Genomic DNA, 20257 nt, shown 5'->3' with positions numbered 1-20257 from the left:
GCAGAGCTGCAAGCTACATGCAGAGCAGGGGGGGCATGCGTATCCTCTAAGGACAGCAAGTTGCTGACTAGCACTGGGCATGCAGGCCATGTAGGAATGTGGGTCTCATGTGGCCAGTATTCTGATTTCTCCATCGATGTTAAAAACCCAGATTTTTCGTGAACTATCCCAATTTTTAAGTAAGGAGCCAACAGAGAGCCAAACAAAATACCCCTGCAGGGCAAATTTGGCCCAGGAGACTGCTATAGAGGATGAATGCCTTTTGCTTAATACCCATCTTCCCTTTCATTTCTCTTTCAAAAGCAAACAGACTCTAAGTGAGATAACCATTCAGTTATTAGTTGCCATTCCACAGGCGAGAACTGGTTCATTGTGGGTAGGAAGGCAGGAGTGCCTCCTGGCCCTGGGGCTTTGCCCTTGAGGAAGGAATTAAGTCACTGACTTCAAGGAGCTGTTCCTACCAAAAGGGCAGCTACCTTCACAACGTTCCTTGGGCTCTGCAAAAGAATGAGACAAGCATTTAGGAGCAAATAGAAGGCCCCAGCAGATCCAGGAGGGTCTTGTAGGCATGCAAGGGTTTTAGGTGGGATGGGTGGGGGACAATTCTTCCAATCGCTAAAAACATAATTGAAATCCAAAGGGAAGATACCAGTAATTCACACGCACGCGCACACACACAATTTTTTTTTAACGTTTATTATTGAGAGACAGAGCGTGAGTAGGGGAGGAGCAGAGAGAGAGGGAGACGCAGAATGTGAAGCAGGCTCCAGGCTCCGAGCTGTCAGCACAGAGCCCGACGCGGGGCTTGAACTCACGAGCTGTGAGATCATGACCTCAGCCGAAGTCAGACTCTTAACCGACTGAGCCACCCAGACGCCACAGACACACACTCTTTTTTTTTTTTATTTTTTTTTTATTTTTTTATTTTTTAATATATGAAATTTACCAGACACACACTCTTAAACCGTTCGCTGGGTGCTTCAGTTTCCTCAATCGGAAAAGGAGCTAATTAGGCCCTTCTTGCCAGTACGGCTTACAAGAGAGTGGCTAGAGTCAGGAAGAAGTGCGTGGAAAAGTTCTTGGGTTAGGCAGGTGTAGGTTTCGCGGTGATGTGAAGAGGCCGAAGGCAGCAGCCCGAGGCCGGAAGCCTACGGTGGGCGGGGGGGGGGGTGTCTTAAGTCCCAAGGGGTGGCTGGAACCGGAGTCTAGGGGTACCGGGATTCGCCGCCCCGATTGCTCCGGCCACGCCCAGAAGGCCGCGCGGGTGAGCGACACACTCTCTCCGGAGACACGCCCCACCCATACTTCCGGCGCGCGACCCGGAAGCGGAAAGGAGCCCGTCTCCGTGCCTGTCCTGTGCGTCAGTCCTGCGTCGCTGGGGCCGGGCGGGAGAGGAGAGCGACGGCGTTTCGTGAAGTGCGGTGAGGGGAGCTGAGCACTGAGACCCCCCGGCAGCCGCGGCCATGGCGGATGTGACCGCCCGTAGCCTGCAGTACGAGTACAAGGCGGTGCGTGTGGGCTCGGGGGAGGGCCCGGGCTAGGGAGCCCAGTGGGGAGCGGGAGGCAAGTCAGAAGGCCTGCAGGTGAACCACGAAAGCGGAGAGGAAATCAGACCCGGGCTGAGGCGGGGGGTACAGGATGACACGAATAGCCCCACTAGGGTCTAGGGCGGGTGTTATGGGCTAAGAATTCCGCTAGGAGTGTTTGTTCCCTGTCCCCTCAGCGCTATACCCGCCCCCGTTTATTTCCCCCACCCAGCGAACCCAACGCTTTTGCCAGAGGTGGATTATTAACGGGCAGTGTTAGGCGCAAGGGTCGTTCCACTCATTTGATCGCTCTTTCCTCCCGCGCAGTCACATGGCGCTCTTTCATCTTAAGGAAAACCTCTTATTCCCACTGTGCGTGTCGGCACTCAGTTGCTCCAGTTCTTACTAATTTTGATATCATCAAAATTGTATTCCTGTGATACAACAAGTGGCCTTACTGGTGGCAGAGCTTTGATAGTGTTTTGATGTTTTCAGAACTCGAATCTTGTCCTCCAAGCTGACCGCTCTCTCATTGACCGGACCCGGCGGGATGAACCCACAGGAGAGGTGCTGTCCCTGGTTGGGAAGCTGGAGGGCACCCGGATGGGAGATAAAGCTCAACGGACCAAACCACAGATGCAGGAGGAAAGAAGAGCCAAGTGAGTACCAGGGAGAAAATGATTTTTTTTTCAGATCCAGAGTCCATCTTTGCTTGAGCATTTGACCAACTTTTTTGCTGAAATGTTTGGTGCAAGATGAGACACGGGGGGCAATCAAACAACTTAGTGAAGGTAAAAATGGAACGTGAGGGGCGCCTGGGTGGCTCAGTCGGTTAAGCGGCCGACTTCGGCTCAGGTCACGATCTCACGGTCCGTGAGTTCGAGCCCCGCGTCGGGCTCTGTGCTGACAGCTCAGAGCCTGGAGCCTGTTTCAGATTCTGTGTCTCCCTCTCTCTGACCCTCCCCCGTTCATGCTCTGTCTCTCTCTGTCTCAAAAATAAATAAACGTTAAAAAAAAAAATTAAAAAAAAAAAATGGAACGTGAGACTTAAAAGGGTCTTTGGCCTCAATCAGCATACCTGAAGTGAGAAAACTTTTAGATCTTTTTCTAACGTATGTGTTTCTGGTCCATAGAGGAATCTTAATTTTCTCCACGATATTTTCAGGACCCTTGCTGTTCTCTGTCTCCGTAACTCCTTTTCTTCCATTATGAACTTCCCACCCTTACTTCTTTCTTTTGCTGTTGACCACTTCCTACTTTTGTCGTTATAGATTAACGCTCAAGCATCCATAGTAAGAAAGACAGGTTTTTTGTTTCGTTTTGGGTTTTGTTGTGTGTGTTTTTGTTTTTTGTTTCTTTTTTTAACTTCTGAGGGGATATATATATATATAGAGAGAGAGAGAGAGAGAGAGACAGAGTGAGCATGTGCATGTGTGTGCGCAAGCGGGGGAAGAGCAGAGAGAATGGGAGACAGGATCTGAAGTGGGCTGTCCACTGATAGCATAGAGCCTGACGTGGGGCTCAAACTCACAAACTGCGAGATCATGGCCTGAGCCAAAGTCGGGTGATTAACCCACTGAGTCACCTGTGCACCCCTGGGGACATATTTCAAAACTTAAAAATCATTGAACTTTACCTCATCTTTATGTTTTGTTTTTTTTTTTTAATTTTTTTTATTTTTTATTTTTATTTTTTTAATTTTTTTAAATATTTATTTATTTTTGAGACAGAAAGAGACAGAGCATGAATGGGGGAGGGTCAGAGAGAGGGAGACACAGAATCTGAAACAGGCTCTAGGCTCTGAGCGGTCAGCACAGAGCCCGACGCGGAGCTCGAACTCACGGACCGCGAGATCATAACCTGAGCCGAAGTCGGCCGCTTAACCGACTGAGCCACCCAGGCGCCCCTATTTTTTTATTTTTGAGAGAGAGGGAGAGAGAGAGAGACAAAGTGTGAGCAGGTAAGGGGCAGAGAGAGAGAGGGAGACACAGAATCCAAAGAAGGTTCCGGGCTCTGAGCTGTCAGCACAGAGCCAGACACAGGGCTCGAACTCACAAACCGGAAGATCATGACCTGAGCTAAAGTCAGACGCCCAACCGACTAAGCTGCCCAGGCGCCCCTCATCCTTGTGTTTTGAAATCTCTGATCATCTCTGTCTCTTTTCCCTCTTCAATGATGAAACCTCAGTAATTCAGAGGCCCAGTTTTGATTAGTTATGTTTGTTTGTTTGTTTTAAGATTTAATTTTTGGGGTGCTTGGGTGGCTCAGTCGGTTAAGCCTCTGACTCTCAATTTCGGCTCAGGTCATGACCTCAAGGTTTCGTGAGTTTGAGCCCTGCATTGGGCTCCATGCTGATGGCAGATTCTCTCTCTCTGTCCCTCCCCTGCTCATGCGTGCTCTCTTGCTCTCTTTAAAAAAAAAAATATTAAAAAAAATATTTTATTTTTAAGTAATCTTTACACCCAACATGGGGCTGTAACCCACAACCCCATGATCATGAGTTGCATGATCTACCGACTGAGCCAGCCAGGCACCCCTTGATTATTTACATTTGAAGTGAATAAATACATCATGGTTTCTTTACCTTGCAGAGTATGGCTTCCTTTACAGATTTGTTATAATTTGTTGAGAATTAATGGTAGTAGATTCCTTTGGATCCTCAGTTTCTCTGGCCAGAAAAAGAAACTGTGTCTGAGGTGTGGCCAGTTGAAATTCGATTGTAGTGTTATGCCAACAACCCAAAAAGGGTTGTCCTTTTTCAAGTGAGTGAGGAGGCTGTCTCATTGCAACATTTAGTGTGTTTAGTGAGAGAATAACAGAGGATTCCCTTCTTGTTACTTTTTCCGCATAAACCTGGGCAAGTGGGAATCCTTTGCTGAGGTATAGATTCATGTTTTTAAACATTAACTGTGTGCCATGAAGCTGAGGAGAAGAGGATAGGCTTGATTTAGTTTTGCCTTTGTGGGGAGATTCTACCTTTTTCAATATCACGTGTTCATTAGGCGAAGAAAGCGTGATGAGGACCGACATGACATTAACAAGATGAAGGGTTATACTCTGCTCTCGGAGGGCATCGATGAGATGGTGGGCATCATCTATAAGCCCAAGACTAAAGAGACCCGGGAGACCTATGAGGTGCTACTCAGCTTCATCCAAGCTGCCCTTGGGGACCAGGTGAGGAAGCCAGAGGGTGAAACCATGTGTTTGGAGAGGGAGAGAATTGCAACTGGGAAGTATCAGAAGAACCTTGACTGTGGATTTTTCTTTGCGGACGATAGCAGTTTGTGGAAGTGGCTAATATTTACTGAGCACTTGCTTTATGTGGAATAGCACTTTATGTGTTTTCTCTTTTTCAGTCCTCTATGACATCAGCTCAGTGACTAGGCCCTGTTAATATTTATTTTTCATTTTACAGGCGAGAGATACGAGGCAAAGAATAGTTAAGTAATTTTCCTACGTGATAGAGGTAGTATTTTTGCAGGGCCACCATAGGAGCCCGGATATTCTATATCTGAAATTTGTGCTCTTGAGCATTATATATGTGTGATTAGTTTAAGGGTCTTTATGCATCTCAGAGGCTCTGGTGAGGGTAAAGAATTACCAAAAGTTTGGTGGGCTAGAGGAGCATTGAGGAGCGCCTCTGCCACCTGTAGAAATGTGCCAGACTTGTGGAATCTGGGTCCTACCTCTTAAGACCACCTACCTAATCTTTTTAAAAACAGATGGGTCTTCCTTCGGTTGTGGCACTTTTTATTAGTAGTGATGAAAGTAGTCAGAATCTGGTAGGCAAGGTTTAAAGAGGCATGGCTGCTCACATCCTGTTGTCACATGAAGCTGGTCGGTGATGTTCTAGATCTTGTTCTAAAAATTTTTTTTTTTTTTTTTTTTTTTGCCTCTAGCCACGTGATATCCTTTGTGGGGCAGCTGATGAAGTTCTAGCTGTTCTAAAGAATGAAAAGCTTCGGGACAAGGAAAGGAGAAAGGAGATTGACCTGCTGTTGGGTCAGACAGATGATACCAGATACCACGTGCTAGTGAACTTGGGCAAAAAGATCACAGACTACGGTGGAGACAAGGAAATCCAGAATATGGGTAACTGAGTTCTTTATGTCCTTATCTTATTAAATGATTGCTTTTGACTTCTAAACTTGATCTTCTAGCCTCAGTCATTAAAACCTCTGCATGTGTCAGTGAGGTCTCGTAACCTCTTTGGTGTTTGAAGAGTTGTGATTGGTGAATCAGAATCCCTAGATACAGCAGCCATTTCTTACTCTTAAGACCCTTTTGTATAGAACCTGGGGGAAAACTTGGGCAGAGCCTGTGTGGGGGCAGGAGTGTGGCACGTTTGGGTGGTTGAGCAGGCGATGCAGGGCTGTATCCAGAACTGGCAGGTTGGAGAAGGCCTCAGAGGTGGCAATGTGGATGGCTCTCTTACATTAAGTGTCTTAGTCTGTGGGTCCTGAGACTATAGATCTATGCTGAGGACAGGCAAGGCAGGCAGTTGGGGAGGAATTAGCTCCAAAGTGCCTCATTACACTAATTCACTATTCTTTTTCTTACTTCTTACCGTTGCAGATGACAACATTGATGAGACGTATGGTGTGAATGTTCAGTTTGAGTCTGATGAGGAGGTGAGTGATAAAGCAAATGGATGCAGTCTGTTTTTATTTTTTGAAATTGTTAAGGTGAGGGGACCACTTCTGGTGTAAAGAAGCTTCCTAACTGAAGCCAGATAAATTTTACGGTGTTTGTTTTATGGGTGTCTAACTCAGGCATAAATATTATGTTGCTAAGAATTTGCTGCGGTTGTCTTTAGGGATTTATAAAGCAAATTTGAACTTACAAATGTAAGCATATAATAATTTGGTTTTTAAAAATTTTTTATTTTTGTTTTATAAAATTTTTTTTTTAACGTTTTATTTATTTTTGAGACAGAGACAGAGCATGAGCAGGGGAGGGGCAGAGAGAGAGGGAGACACAGAATCTGAAGCAGGCTCCAGGCTCTGAGCTGTCAGCACAGAGCCTGACGTGGGGCTCAAACTCACAAACTGCGAGATCATGACCTGAACCAAAGTTGGACGCTTAACCGACTGAGCCACCCAGGCGCCCCTGTTTATTTATTTTTGAGAGAGAGAAACGATGTGAACGGGAGAGGGGCAGGGAGAGAGAGGGGGAGACACAGAATCCGAAGCAGACTCCAGGCTCTGAGCTGTCGGCACAGAGCCTGACGTGGGGCTCGAACTCACAAACTGTGAGATCATGACCTGAGCCGAAATCGGACACTCAACTGACTGAGCCATCCAGGTGCCCCTAAACATATAATAATTTAAAATAAATTGTGTGGATCAGCAAAAAAGACAAAAAGTACAGCATGCACCTCCATTGAGGGCATACGTCACCATGTTTTACTGCGTTTTATTTTATTTTATTTATTTTTTTAAACATTTATTTATTATTGAGAGACAGTGAGAGAGCATGAGCATGGGAGGGGCAGAGAGAGGAGGAGACACAGATTCTGAAGCAGGCTCCAGGCTCTGAGCTGTCAGCACAGAGCCTGACCTAGGGCTAGAACCCACAAACCGCGAGACCATGGCCTGAGCCGAAATGGGATGCTTAACCAACTGAGCCACCCAGGCGCCCCTGTTTTACTGCGTTTTAATTTATTGTGATAATTTTCCAATTTTCAGTATTGTGTCCTGCCATTTAAAAAAAAATTTTTTTTAATGCTTATTTATTTTTAAGAGAGAGAGAGAGATGAATGGGGGTGGGGGGCAGAGAAAGAGGGAGACACAGAATCTGAAGCAGGCTCCAGGCTTCGAGCCTCAGCACAGAGCCTGACATGGGGCCTGAATCCATGAGCTGGGAGGTCATGACCTGAGCCGAAGTTGGACACCCAACCACCTGAGCCACCCTGGTGCTCCTGTGCCAGTTTTAAAAGAATGCACTTTTGCCCAAGAGCACAAGCATATTTTGTACATGTTTGTTAAAGTAACAATTGCAGCAGCCACTGAGATTTACCACCTAATCAGAATTTCTTGGGGCGCCTGGTGGCTCAGTTAAGCGTCTGACTTTCGCTCAGGTCATGATCTCATGGTTCGTGAGTTTGAGCCCCACATTGGGCTTCTCACTGGTGTGGAGCCTGCTTGGGATTCTCTTTTTTCCTCTCTCTGCCTCTCTCTCTCGCAAAAAATAAATTTAAGGGAGTTTAGCAAACTAAGAGGAGAAGCAGAAGAGAGAGTAGAAGCATCGAATGAATCCATGCCAAGTGGACTTAAGAGTAAAGAGGTCATTCAATTAAATGTACTGTGGAGTAAGACTGACCCTGGCTCCAGTAAGCTATTGGTTACCTCCCCCTTCCCCCAACCATTGCTCTAACCATGGATCCAATATTAAGTGATTGAAGGGAGAATCTGTGGTGATGCCAGAGTCACTTCCAAATCATGAGTTGGGGTTGGGCTGTTTCTGTAGGAAGGTGATGAAGATGTGTATGGGGAGGTTCGAGAAGAGGCATCTGATGATGACATGGAAGGGGATGAGGCCGTGGTGCGCTGCACCCTTTCAGCTAATGTAAGTACGGTTTGTTTTTGCCTATTGCTGCAAGGTCAGGGGATTTCTGGGTGTAGCATTTGTTTCTCATATGTAGGTCCTGTTATATATTACTTAGCAAGCTACCCTTTTATAGGAGCCGTAATAAACATGCAGTGGCTTGATTTCCTTAAGACTTCAGTCACTCATTCTCCTTTCCAAAGGCATGTGTTGGTGAAATCTTAGTTTGGTATGCTCCTGAGCTCAATGTAGCAGAGTTTTTTTCCTTCTGGAAAGTCCTCAAAGGATCGTAGGCTATGGGTGGCAGGTAGAACTTTGTTGTAGGATGATAAGAAAGCTGTTGGTGCAGACAGACATGGTGGGAGCTAAGTGCCTGGTTACCTTTGTAGCTTGTAGCATCGGGGGAACTGATGAGTTCTAAGAAGAAGGATTTGCATCCTCGGGATATCGATGCGTTTTGGCTACAGCGGCAGCTCAGTCGCTTCTATGATGATGCCATTGTGTCACAGAAGAAGGCAGATGAAGTGTTGGAGATTTTGAAGGTACAGCCAAGACGTTGTTTTGTGTTCATTGTATGTATCTTAGCAGATGGGACGGTGGATGGAAGCAGATGGCTGCGTCCTTAATCATGGTGTTACCTTCTCTCTGCAGACGGCCAGTGATGATCGGGAATGTGAGAACCAGCTTGTTCTGCTCCTTGGTTTCAACACTTTTGATTTTATTAAAGTGTTGCGACAGCACAGGATGATGAGTGAGTATATAGTGGTCTCTTCTGGAGCATATACGTGGTGTGTGTGCATGTGTGATGGAGGCTTTGTTAATTTTCATAGCTTCAGTGCTTCTTTCATTTAGTTTGCTTCCTCCCCCAAGGTTGAAGGTTGATTTTACCTTACCCCCTTCTTCTCACCTTCCCTTTCTTCCTTTTGCTGTTGCCAGTTTTATACTGCACCTTACTGGCCAGTGCACAGAGTGAAGCGGAAAAGGAAAGGATCATGGGAAAGATGGAAGCTGATCCAGAGCTCTCCAAGTTCCTCTACCAGCTCCATGAGACCGAGAAGGAGGATCTGATCCGGGTAAGGGCTGGGTTGGTTTATCTGTCTGATTCCGGAGCTAGACTGTTTGATTTGGAAAGGAGACCTCATTTAGAAGATTGTAGCGTAGAGCTGAATTCCTATTAGAAAAGGGAATTGAAGAAGTAATTTCTCTGAATTCTTTGAGGTTTGTCACTGGTGTAGATTAAAATCTACACATTGACATTGGTGTGGTCAAGAGACTGTTGACTTCCCATGGTCTTCACCAGCACCATGGACGGTTCACTCTTTGGTTACACAATAAATCATGGTATCTACTGAAAATGCTGGGACAGAACACATGTGTTGGCCGAACACAGAACCCACGCTTCTACCTGTAGGGATAGCCCTTGATGCTGAATTGCTGAATGTCTACTTTTGAAATCCCTGCGCTGTGCATTGTCCCTTTAAAGCTGTTTGCTGTCATCATTCTGGTGGTCCCTGTGGCAAATGTCTGAACATAAAGGGCCCTCTTTCTGTTTGGAGACTTACTGGTCAGCACCTGTGAGTCAGGCTTCGCTAAGCAGGGGTTGGAAGGGACCAGAACCTACAACGGTGAATAATTGTTACTTTATATCTTTCCCCGTCACAGGAGGAAAGGTCTCGGAGAGAGCGAGTACGACAGTCCCGAATGGACACAGACTTGGAAACCATGGATCTGGACCAGGGTGGAGAGGTAAGTATTGGGTCATTTCTAAGGCTATGCCGGATGGAAAACTTAGTTGTTCACCTTGTTCACTGTGTGTTTTTTTTGTTTTTGTTTTTTTACCCCCATCTTCCCAGGCACTGGCTCCGCGTCAGGTTCTGGACTTGGAGGACCTGGTTTTTACCCAGGGGAGCCACTTCATGGCCAATAAACGTTGTCAACTTCCTGATGGGTCCTTCCGTCGCCAGCGCAAGGGCTATGAAGAGGTGCATGTGCCTGCTCTGAAGCCCAAGCCCTTTGGTTCAGAAGAAGTGAGTGAATTATTTTTCTCAGTTTTCTGCTCAGTTCATCTTCCTTCCAGTTTGGATTTCAACCCATTGGCCAAAATGTGACCTTGTGTCATAGATAGTTTATCCCAGAAATGGAAGTTGCTTCAGAGTTTCCCATTTTGATTTTGAGTCCAGGGGACAGTATTGAATTTCTCATCTGGCCTTCAGTGCAGAGTTATTCAGGGAGGGTGCCAGGAAATACAATCCTGGCCATCCTGGAAAAACCGCCTGCTCAAGGGTGCTGCCAGTGTGTGACATGCATGGCATTTCTTCCTTCTAGCAACTGCTTCCAGTGGAGAAGCTGCCGAAGTATGCCCAGGCTGGATTTGAGGGCTTCAAAACACTGAATCGGATCCAGAGTAAACTCTACCGTGCTGCTCTGGAAACAGATGAGAATCTGCTGCTGTGCGCCCCTACTGTAAGCACTGCCCTGGCTGCTTTGTTCCTGTGGGAAGTGGTGTATGTTTTTGGTGGCGAGATGGTTCATCTTCACCCAAATCCTCTCCCAGTTCTTTTCTCTTTGATAGAAGAGATGTCCTAGGAGGTGCTCTGGTGTCTGTTTTGCCGATAAGCCCGTAGAAGTGAGGACAGGTAAACAGGCCTTCTCATCCTTGATCTGTCTTAGGGTGCGGGTAAGACCAACGTGGCCCTGATGTGTATGCTCCGAGAGATAGGGAAACACATTAACATGGATGGCACTATCAACGTGGATGACTTCAAGATCATCTACATTGCTCCTATGAGATCTCTGGTGCAGGAGATGGTGGGCAGTTTCGGAAAGGTAAGGGGTAGAAAGGTATTGGGAACAGGTCTAGTGCATCACTGCTTGTACTGGGACATCTCTGGAATGTCTTGTATGGTGTTTTTCTTCCACTTCAAGGTGGAGCTTGACCCAGGGTCCGAGTATTTCTGAAGCAAGAGTGTCCTGGGCTTGTCTTGGACTTTTGCGAGGATTTAGCATCTTTCTGTTACTGTCTCTGAGTCAGTTTTCTGCTGTTATGTACATTACTGAAGAATTTATGAAATGCTCATAGGATATGGTTGACATTAGACCTAGCGGTGTTATTCCAGGTCCTGTTGTCTACAAGTTTCCATTTCCCCCTCTTTGTGCAGACATCCCAGAAATTCTTTGCTTCATTTGCCTGAGTGTAAACTTGGGTTTATTTTAGAAATACGTGTTTGTGTTCATATGATATTTCCCTGTTGGGTCGATACCTCCTTCCAATAATACCCTACATTCAGACTTCCCAGATAAAGTGTAGTGGCAAGGCCCCCTTCAAGCATTCTTGCCTGACGTGCCTCTCCTCCACCTAGCGCTTGGCGACCTATGGCATCACTGTTGCAGAACTGACTGGCGACCACCAGCTGTGCAAGGAGGAGATCAGCGCCACTCAGATCATCGTCTGCACCCCTGAGAAGTGGGACATCATTACCCGCAAGGGTGGGGAGCGCACCTACACACAGCTCGTGCGGCTCATCATTCTGGTGAGCAGGGAGTACTTGAGCACGTAGAGACCAGGCCTGGTCGAGGAGGGTTTGCTGAATTTTAACGCTGTTTCTTCAGTGCTTTCCTCTAGTCACTAGCCTTTATAATGACAGCTGTTGTCAGTATTGCTGTTACCGTTAAATGAGAATCTGCCCCTAAGTGAAAGATTTCTGAGGAGGTGCATGGTGTCTGCCATGTTGTTCTTTATGTGTTTTTTTGTGTCCGAAATGTTTTGGAGTAAATGTAAACAGACAAAACTAATTGTGTCCTCCTCCCAGGGGGGCTTTATAAATAAATAATCCATTCTCGAGGGGAACGAGGAAGGAATCGGGATATTGTGTTCCAAATGTACAGAGAGCACCCAGAGAAGAATGACCTTGAGTCTGGTTGTAGTTTCTTTATGTTGTCTGGGAAAGCAGAAAGGAGACCTCACGTGTTGATTTTCAGCATTCTAGAGCAGGGCTTGGCAGTCTGTGTCTACTGGATTTTGTTTTATCAGAGTATAGCCATACCCATTTATTTACATGTTGTTACAGCTGCTTTTGTGCTTTAGTGACAGAATTGAGTACAATTGGCTCTTGAACAACACAGGCTTGAACTGCAGGTCCGCTTTTATGATGATTTTTTTCGGTAAATACAGTACTGGACTATAAATGTATTTTTTCTTTATGATTCCAATAACGTTTTCTTTAGTTTACAGTATCGTAAGAATACAGTATGGAAAACAAGTACAAGATATGTGTTAATCAACTGTTTATGTTATTGGTAAGGCTTCTGGTAAACAGTAGGCTCTCAGTAGTTAAGTTCTGGGCGAGTCAAAAGTTGTAAGTGGATTCTCGACTGGAGCATCCGTAACCCCTGCACTGTACAAGGGTCAGCTCTGTTTGTAACAGAGACTATATGGCCCACAAGCTTAAAATCCTGACTGGCCCTTTGTGAAGTTTGCCAGCCCCTGCTTTAGTTCTACTCAAAGTCTTGTTAGAAGTGCACTTCCTGACCTCATCCCACATCTACTGAAACATAATCTACATTTTAGTAAGATTCTCTGCTACATGCTGACATTCAAGAAGCACTGCCTTAGGCTATGTGAACTCATCATTTGATACATATCTTTTGCAAGCACAGAGTAGGAAGAATGACTGCCCAGGGGTGAAGCCTTATTTGATATAAATAAAGTTTGCCGAGAAGCTTCATTTTTAGTAAAGAAATTAATCTTTGAGTGAAGTTATAATGAACTCATTTACCTGAAGTATCAGATTTTCTTGCCATAAAGCATTAGGTTTCACTAAACTAGCAAAGCAGCTTGGTGGTCAGAGCATGTTATTTTCTGGGGTATTTCGTAGTGAGTATTGTCTCACCCTTTGGGTTTCTCTTGCTTGGGCTCCCCTTTCTTCTTTATTTGGCTTGGTAGGTATGTACTACAGGATAGGTCTATTAGGAAAGAGGACTACATTTTTCTAGCCCTAGAGGTAATTGGCCACCCCCTCATTCCTTAGGATGAGATCCATCTTCTCCACGATGACAGAGGTCCTGTTTTGGAAGCTTTGGTGGCCAGGGCCATCCGAAACATTGAGATGACCCAAGAGGATGTCCGACTCATCGGTCTTAGTGCCACCCTCCCCAACTATGAAGATGTGGCTACCTTTCTGCGTGTAGATCCTGCCAAGGGCCTCTTTTACTTTGACAACAGGTATAAGAAAGACTGGGAGAAGATTAGGGTGACCTTCCTGATGCCCTTCCCCTTTTTCAAGGAGCTCTTTTGGATTGGGTATTAGACAGATTTTGGGTTTTGATGTGGTGTGAATCCAGGAAAGAATGTCCTTTCCATTGAAAACAACTGTCTGTTTCCTCACTATTTTGTGCCAAAAACCTCATTTATCTAATTTGAATTTCTAGCTTCCGCCCAGTGCCTCTGGAACAGACTTATGTGGGTATCACAGAGAAAAAAGCTATCAAGCGTTTCCAGATCATGAATGAAATAGTCTATGAGAAAATCATGGAACATGCTGGAAAAAATCAGGTCTATCTATGGTTTCCTATTAAACTCTGTTCTTTTGCATTTTTGACTTCTATAAAGAGAAAAGACACAAGACAAATCACCAGTATTAGGAATGAAATTGGATATTAACATGGAACCTGTAGCCATTGAAAGGATAATAAAGGATTATTATGAATAACTTCACATGTACATTTGACAACCTAGAAAAAATAAGGGGCCTGTTCCTCAAAAATTACTAACTACCAAAACTCAGCCTTGATGAAGAAGATAACCTGAATAGTTTCATAGCCATTAAGGAAATTGAATTTGTAATTTAAAAACTCCCAAAAAAGAAATCCCCAGGTGTGGATAATCAGTCTGTCTCTCTACATTATCAAGGGTCCTTCCATAAAAGATTTGGCTGACTTACAGTGAAAATAAAGTTGAAAACTAAAAACTAGTGAAAGAGGACATTTTACTAGAAAAAATATATTTTTTTAATTAAACACCATTTGGTCACGTTAACCAAGACAAAAACCAAGGGAAAGTGGCAGGGTGTGTATATTTTTTTATAAAAAAAGCCTATGAATCTAGATGAAGAGACCAATCTTTTCTTTCTTTTTAAGTGTATTTATTTTAAGAGAGTGGAGAGAGAAAGGATCCCAAGCTGGCTCTGCGCTGCCAGTATGGGGCTTGAACTTACAAAATTGAGTTCATGACCCGAGCTGAAATGAAACTGAGTTGGATGCTTAACCGACTAAGCCACTTAGGTGCCCCAAGACAAATCTTTTCTCGGCAGTAAATACTTGGAGGACTTTATTTCCTACCAAATGGTACTAGTCTATACTGAGACTTCCTAAGTCCTTTTACAAAGGCTAGTGCCTATCATTGAATACAGTATATGAGCTGTTACTTTGCAGACACATTCTTCAGGTGACTTAGAATCCTGTCGGGTGCCTGAACACAGATTTATTACTGGGAGTTCTGAATTTGCATCTATATTATACTTAAATGTGGTTTTAAAGATAGGATGCTAAGAGTTAGCTTAGTTTCCCAGCTACAGGACTCTGCCACTGTACTTTGTACTTTATTCACACAGGGTCTTAGGCGCTTCTGAATCAGTATACCTTCCTGCCATTGCTCTTCTCGGGGTTTCTGGCCTCATAACAGTGTAGCCTCTGCTTCCTGGTGCTGGTGCCATGGGGCCAGAGGAGTGACAGTGGCAGCTGCGTCTCTTGACCGTGGCAAACTGTGGTTTCTCCTTAGGTGCTGGTGTTTGTCCACTCCCGGAAGGAGACTGGGAAGACGGCCAGGGCCATCCGGGACATGTGCCTAGAGAAGGACACTCTGGGTCTGTTTCTGAGAGAGGGCTCAGCCTCCACCGAAGTCCTTCGGACGGAAGCTGAGCAGTGCAAGGTGAGGAGAGACAGGCCCGGTTCTCTTGTTTCCTACCTGGTAACTGGTTCAATCCGAGGTTGTCCAGACAGTCCTCGACTGCATCTTGGTGCTGTTGTTTCACACAGGTGAAGGTTGATTGTCTGGGTCTGGTTCTGTGGAATAGGTAGGGGGCAGGGTCTCACGGGAAGAGATCTACTTAGTCTCTGTGGAGTTCCCACAGCGAGGCTCACCTCCTCACCTGTTTTTTTTTCTGTTCCACAGAACCTGGAGCTGAAGGATCTTCTGCCATATGGCTTTGCTATTCATCACGCAGGCATGACCAGAGTTGACCGGACGCTTGTAGAGGATCTTTTTGCTGATAAACACATTCAGGTGAGCGTGGGCAAAGTGTAGGCATCAGAAGACCTCAGGTGTCAGATGCCATGTTTGCACCCAGTACCTTATGGTAAACCAGGTTAGAGGGTTGTGGGAGGTACGGTAGATAGAACTTTGGCCACCTCTCCCAGCTCTTCACCCACTGCATCAGGGAAGAGGAGTGATTTTAGGAAAGCGTTTGAGAAGCATAACAAAGGAAGCGTGTCAGTGACTCCAGATGTCACCAAGCAGGGCCTCGTAAGGTTAGGACCTCGTATGTTCTCTCTCTCAGGGTGTATTGTTAATTGTCTGGTAACTTTAAGTTGATTAATATTAGTCTACAGTTTTACCTCTTAAGTATCTCGAGAACCGTGGAATGTTAATTATTGAATAGACGAGGAACCAAGGGACTCCTTTCCTCTTTATTCCAGTGTTACCTTGACAAGTGTGGGACCCACCTCAGTCCTGCTAGAAGCTCTAAGGCCAGTTTCTAAGAGAACTTGGGGATACTAACCCTGTGGTGGTAACGTCTTTTCTTTATTACCTTGGCTTTGCTTCTATAGGTTTTAGTTTCCACAGCAACTCTGGCTTGGGGTGTGAATCTCCCCGCACATACAGTCATCATCAAAGGCACCCAGGTGTACAGTCCAGAGAAGGGGCGTTGGACAGAACTGGGGGCACTGGACATTCTGCAGGTATAGAGCCTTTGAGGTTATTTTCAGTGGGGAAAGGTATCCTGTGTATAAAATTTATGCAAAGAGGCCAAAAAGGTGGCAGATGGAAGGTGGGGTTCTGTAAAGTAGAAGTCTGGGAACAAAACCGGAGGCTCTGTGGCCATAGCTCTCTTAAAAGGTTTGCAACCTGTTTCTGACCTAGATGCTGGGACGTGCCGGAAGACCCCAGTATGACACCAAGGGCGAAGGCATACTCATCACGTCTCATGGGGAGCTACAGTACTACCTGTCCCTCCTCAATCAGCAACTTCCTATCGAGAGCCAGATGGTATCAAAGTTGCCTGACATGCTCAATGCGGAAATCGTGCTGGGGAATGTCCAGAATGCCAAGGTAGGGAAGGGCTCTGCCCGTCACGCGTCTTGCCTTCTCCAGAGAAGCCAAGGTACCAGGGTGGGATGGTCTCCATTGTGGTGTTGTGGACCACCAGCACGTAGGGGCTTCCAACCCCGTGCCCCACATCTTCAATGTAAGCAGTCTCTCTGAAGCTTGTCACCTCTGTGGCTGACAATTCCCCTTGTTACCAAGATCTCAGAAAGAACTCTGTCGTTCTAATAAGATACTAGAAACCTTGAGAAGACAACATACATTCTTCTAGTTGGGAATTAATTTCTCTCTTTTTTTAAAAAATATTTTGAGAGAGAGTATGTGCATGCGAGCAGGGGAGGGGCCGAGAGAGAGGGAGAGAGAGAATCTGCACTGCGTGGAGACAACGTGGAGCCCAACTTGGGGCTCCTTCCCACAAACTGTAAGATCATGACCTGAGCCAAAATCAAGAGTCAGACACTTAACCGACTGAGTCACTCAGGCGTCCTTGGAATTAATTTCTAAGTGACCTCTGGGAGCTTTTCATTTGGACATAATTACTCCATGCGCAGACCAGCGGGTTTTCTCTTGTAGGATGCGGTGAACTGGCTTGGATATGCCTATCTGTATATCCGAATGCTCCGATCCCCAACCCTCTATGGCATCTCTCATGATGACCTCAAGGGAGATCCCCTGCTGGACCAGCGCCGACTGGATCTGGTTCATACTGCCGCCTTGATGCTGGATAAGAACAATCTGGTCAAGTATGACAAGAAGACCGGCAACTTCCAGGTGAGTGGGTTGAGGGATTGAGCCACAGGTCTCAGTAAAAGTGGTGATCTCAGGCAATTTTTTAAATTGTTTTCTTGATTTGAGCACTGCCTGTGTAATTGCCCATTGTGTAGAAAAACAGGTGGGATTAGACTGTGCCCTTTGAATCTGGGAACCTCTAAAATGGTATGGTAGAACCTGAGGGTGCCTGCTTTCTGTCACTTGAGTCGAGGCAGCTCATTCACCTGTCTTTTCTGTGTGGGCATCAGTTCACCATAGGTCAGTTTGTTGTGCCATCTTTCTTCATGTGCTTGGGCCAGAAACTCTTGTTGCTGTGAGTTCCTCCAGTGGGCCCCTGTTGTCTACAGTGAGAGGTTGCCACTTGTTAATGATCGCCGTTGGATTGAGTCTTCCTCCTTCATAGGTGACAGAACTGGGCCGTATAGCCAGCCACTACTACATCACCAATGACACGGTACAGACCTACAACCAGCTGCTGAAGCCCACCCTAAGTGAAATTGAGCTTTTCAGAGTCTTCTCGTTGTCTTCAGAGTTCAAGAACATCACTGTGAGAGAGGTGAGTCCACACAGCGTGTTGGGACGGGTGGTTGGTACTCACTGCTGAGTCGCCGGATGGGTTCTCTCCTTAGTCACCTGGCTTTTCCTTGACCGGTTCCCTTCTTGTGGCAGGAGGAGAAGCTGGAGCTGCAGAAGTTGCTGGAGAGGGTGCCCATCCCTGTAAAGGAGAGCATTGAGGAACCCAGTGCAAAGGTGAGCTCACTCCTCTGCTTGGCATAAGGATTGGATGGTTTTGTAAAAAGTGAACCTTGAATCTACGTTCATGTTCGATGACTTGCTCAGTTTTCCTGGGTTTTGCATCCTTTCCGCATGTTCTTTATGTGGAGTAGCAGTTATTTAATGCCTATAAAGCGGGAGTTGTGGATCCGATTCGGCATGATCCATGGATCCCAGAGCAGAAGTGTGATTCACCTTCTTGCACCATCAATGGCTGGCGATCTTCTTGCTGACCTTGCTTTTTTCCAGATCAATGTGCTTCTCCAAGCCTTCATCTCACAGCTGAAATTGGAGGGCTTTGCGCTGATGGCAGACATGGTGTATGTTACGCAGGTGAGAGCGCAGTTGTGCTGCCGGGAGAAGAGGCCTAAACAGTTCCAGTCCCTTGTGCTGTTGTGTGTCTTGGAAAAAACAGGGCTGACGCTAGTGAGGAGGGGAGAAGGCCAAGTTTTGTTCTAGTTGGCTCGTTGATTATGTGCATATGGCATAGCCATTCTGTGTCGCTGATCTTGAGCGTGAGGAGAGGTAGGGCCTTAAGAGAGAGTGCTGGGCAGGTTCCATAGGGAGAGCCACAAGACACAATGTCTGCTTCCCTACAGAGAGTGACTTTCCACTACGGCTAGGCTCATCTGTAAATCCAGAAATGGCAAAAGGTTCTATTAGCTACAGTTCGTCTTTACCTTTGAGGGCAAGTCATTAGCATCCTTGCTTTCGCTAGAACCCTGAGTGCTAAATGAGCCGAACTTTAAAATCACAATGGTTATTAGGTTAAGATGTTGTACAGTAAGCTCGAGCTGCCCTTTTCTAACTATTCTGCATTCAGCAAACATCAGCTACCTAAAAGGGGAAAGGCAGGGGCGCCTGGGTGGCCCAGTCAGTTAAGCATCTCAGTCTTGATTTTGGCTTAGGTCATGATCTCATGAGTTCGTGAGTTTGAGTCCCGCATTGGGCTCTGTGCTGACGGTACAGATGGGGATTCTTTCTCTCTCTCTGCCCCTCCCCTGCTCTCCCTCTTTCTCAAAACAAATAAATAAACTTTAAAAAAGTCTTTAAAAAGGGTGGGGGAGTAATTACAGAGGGCTTTATTTTTGAGAGGTGTGACCGATTGCATCAGAGCTTGAGGTAATTAAGCCACGTGTAGAGTGGCTTCATTAGGTTGGGGATGGTGGGGACTTAACAGAGGGAATGCTTTATCTTTCCCAGTCGGCTGGCAGGTTGATGCGTGCCATCTTTGAAATTGTCCTGAATCGAGGTTGGGCGCAGCTTACAGACAAGACACTGAACCTCTGCAAGATGATTGATAAGCGCATGTAAGGACCCACTGGGCTGGGAGCCGGTCACCATAAGTTAAGGTCCCCAGGCTGAGGATGTCGTGGGGAAGCCTGGGAGTGCTCTTATCTCTGGTCCTCACTCATGAGATGGGACTTGAACTTGGCTGAAAGTTGAGAAGAGGGAGGGCCCTTGGAGGTGGAGCCTGGGGGTGGGAGGAGAGTGGTGATGAGTGATGGCTTTCAAGTGTCACTGCTGGTACAGTTCCAGATGCCTTCCTTTAATGACTGTTTTGTGTGGTCACAGCTAATTGGAAGCCATGACAAAGGCAGTTTGTTTCACAGGGGACTGACAGTTAATGTTTCCTTCCTGGCTAGGTGGCAGTCCATGTGTCCTCTGCGCCAGTTCCGGAAACTCCCTGAGGAGGTAGTGAAGAAGATCGAGAAGAAAAACTTCCCCTTCGAGCGTCTGTATGACCTGAATCATAATGAGATAGGTGTGTGGGGAGCTATCCTCCTTGTCCTTACTGCTCAGAAATCTTTCTAAGCCCTCTTGCTTTCTGTCTCTGGGGCCCGGTGCCCTACTGTCCTGTGTTCACTTCTCCTATTCTGCTGAAGTAACGTGGCTGGCTCTTGGTCCCGGGACTTTGACTCCTCTGGACTGCACTGAGAGTGGAGGGAGGAGGAGTCTGCCCGCCAGAGCGGACTCTGCCACTTGCCCTCAAGGCCCGGTTTGCAGCTGTGCTTGGAAGGCTGGGCTGCAGCCCCTGTACCCTCCTGTCCTTCTAGGGGAGCTTATCCGCATGCCGAAGATGGGGAAGACCATCCACAAGTACGTCCACCTCTTCCCCAAGTTGGAGTTGTCGGTGCACCTGCAGCCTATCACACGCTCCACCCTAAAAGTGGAGCTGACCATCACGCCGGATTTCCAGTGGGATGAAAAGGTGAGGTGTTGCTTGGCGCAGGGACTACTCGCGAATGCCCCTGAGGAGAGCTGGATTGGAGGTGCAAGTCCACGCTGGCTCGTGTTCCTTTTACTTGTGCTTGTGTTG

At 46.4% G+C, this 20257-nt stretch overlaps 1 protein-coding gene across 1 annotated transcript in view; it reads left to right on the top strand.

The window, feature by feature from the left end:
- Nucleotides 1-1320: 1320 nt before the first annotated feature.
- The window catches only part of SNRNP200 (small nuclear ribonucleoprotein U5 subunit 200), a 28950-nt gene continuing 10013 nt past the window's right edge, over nt 1321-20257 (top strand). Inside the window, exons 1-27 of the mRNA XM_049652202.1 lie at nt 1321-1508; nt 2022-2185; nt 4529-4700; nt 5426-5618; nt 6102-6157; nt 7995-8093; nt 8462-8614; nt 8724-8823; nt 9009-9145; nt 9735-9818; nt 9926-10099; nt 10398-10535; nt 10743-10898; nt 11432-11602; nt 13100-13293; nt 13500-13623; nt 14848-14997; nt 15241-15351; nt 15897-16028; nt 16210-16398; nt 16966-17163; nt 17567-17719; nt 17833-17913; nt 18187-18270; nt 19141-19247; nt 19584-19702; nt 19995-20149. Of these exons, the coding sequence (XP_049508159.1) occupies nt 1464-1508; nt 2022-2185; nt 4529-4700; nt 5426-5618; nt 6102-6157; nt 7995-8093; nt 8462-8614; nt 8724-8823; nt 9009-9145; nt 9735-9818; nt 9926-10099; nt 10398-10535; nt 10743-10898; nt 11432-11602; nt 13100-13293; nt 13500-13623; nt 14848-14997; nt 15241-15351; nt 15897-16028; nt 16210-16398; nt 16966-17163; nt 17567-17719; nt 17833-17913; nt 18187-18270; nt 19141-19247; nt 19584-19702; nt 19995-20149 (3639 nt within the window). The 5' untranslated portion in view covers nt 1321-1463. The remainder of the gene's footprint in view (nt 1509-2021; nt 2186-4528; nt 4701-5425; nt 5619-6101; nt 6158-7994; nt 8094-8461; nt 8615-8723; nt 8824-9008; nt 9146-9734; nt 9819-9925; nt 10100-10397; nt 10536-10742; nt 10899-11431; nt 11603-13099; nt 13294-13499; nt 13624-14847; nt 14998-15240; nt 15352-15896; nt 16029-16209; nt 16399-16965; nt 17164-17566; nt 17720-17832; nt 17914-18186; nt 18271-19140; nt 19248-19583; nt 19703-19994; nt 20150-20257) is intronic.

Source organism: Panthera uncia (genome assembly GCF_023721935.1).
Source record: "Panthera uncia isolate 11264 chromosome A3 unlocalized genomic scaffold, Puncia_PCG_1.0 HiC_scaffold_12, whole genome shotgun sequence".
In the NCBI taxonomy this organism is placed as follows: domain Eukaryota; kingdom Metazoa; phylum Chordata; class Mammalia; order Carnivora; family Felidae; genus Panthera; species Panthera uncia.
Note: the sequence above shows the minus strand (reverse complement) of the source record. Positions and strands in the feature narration are given on the sequence as shown.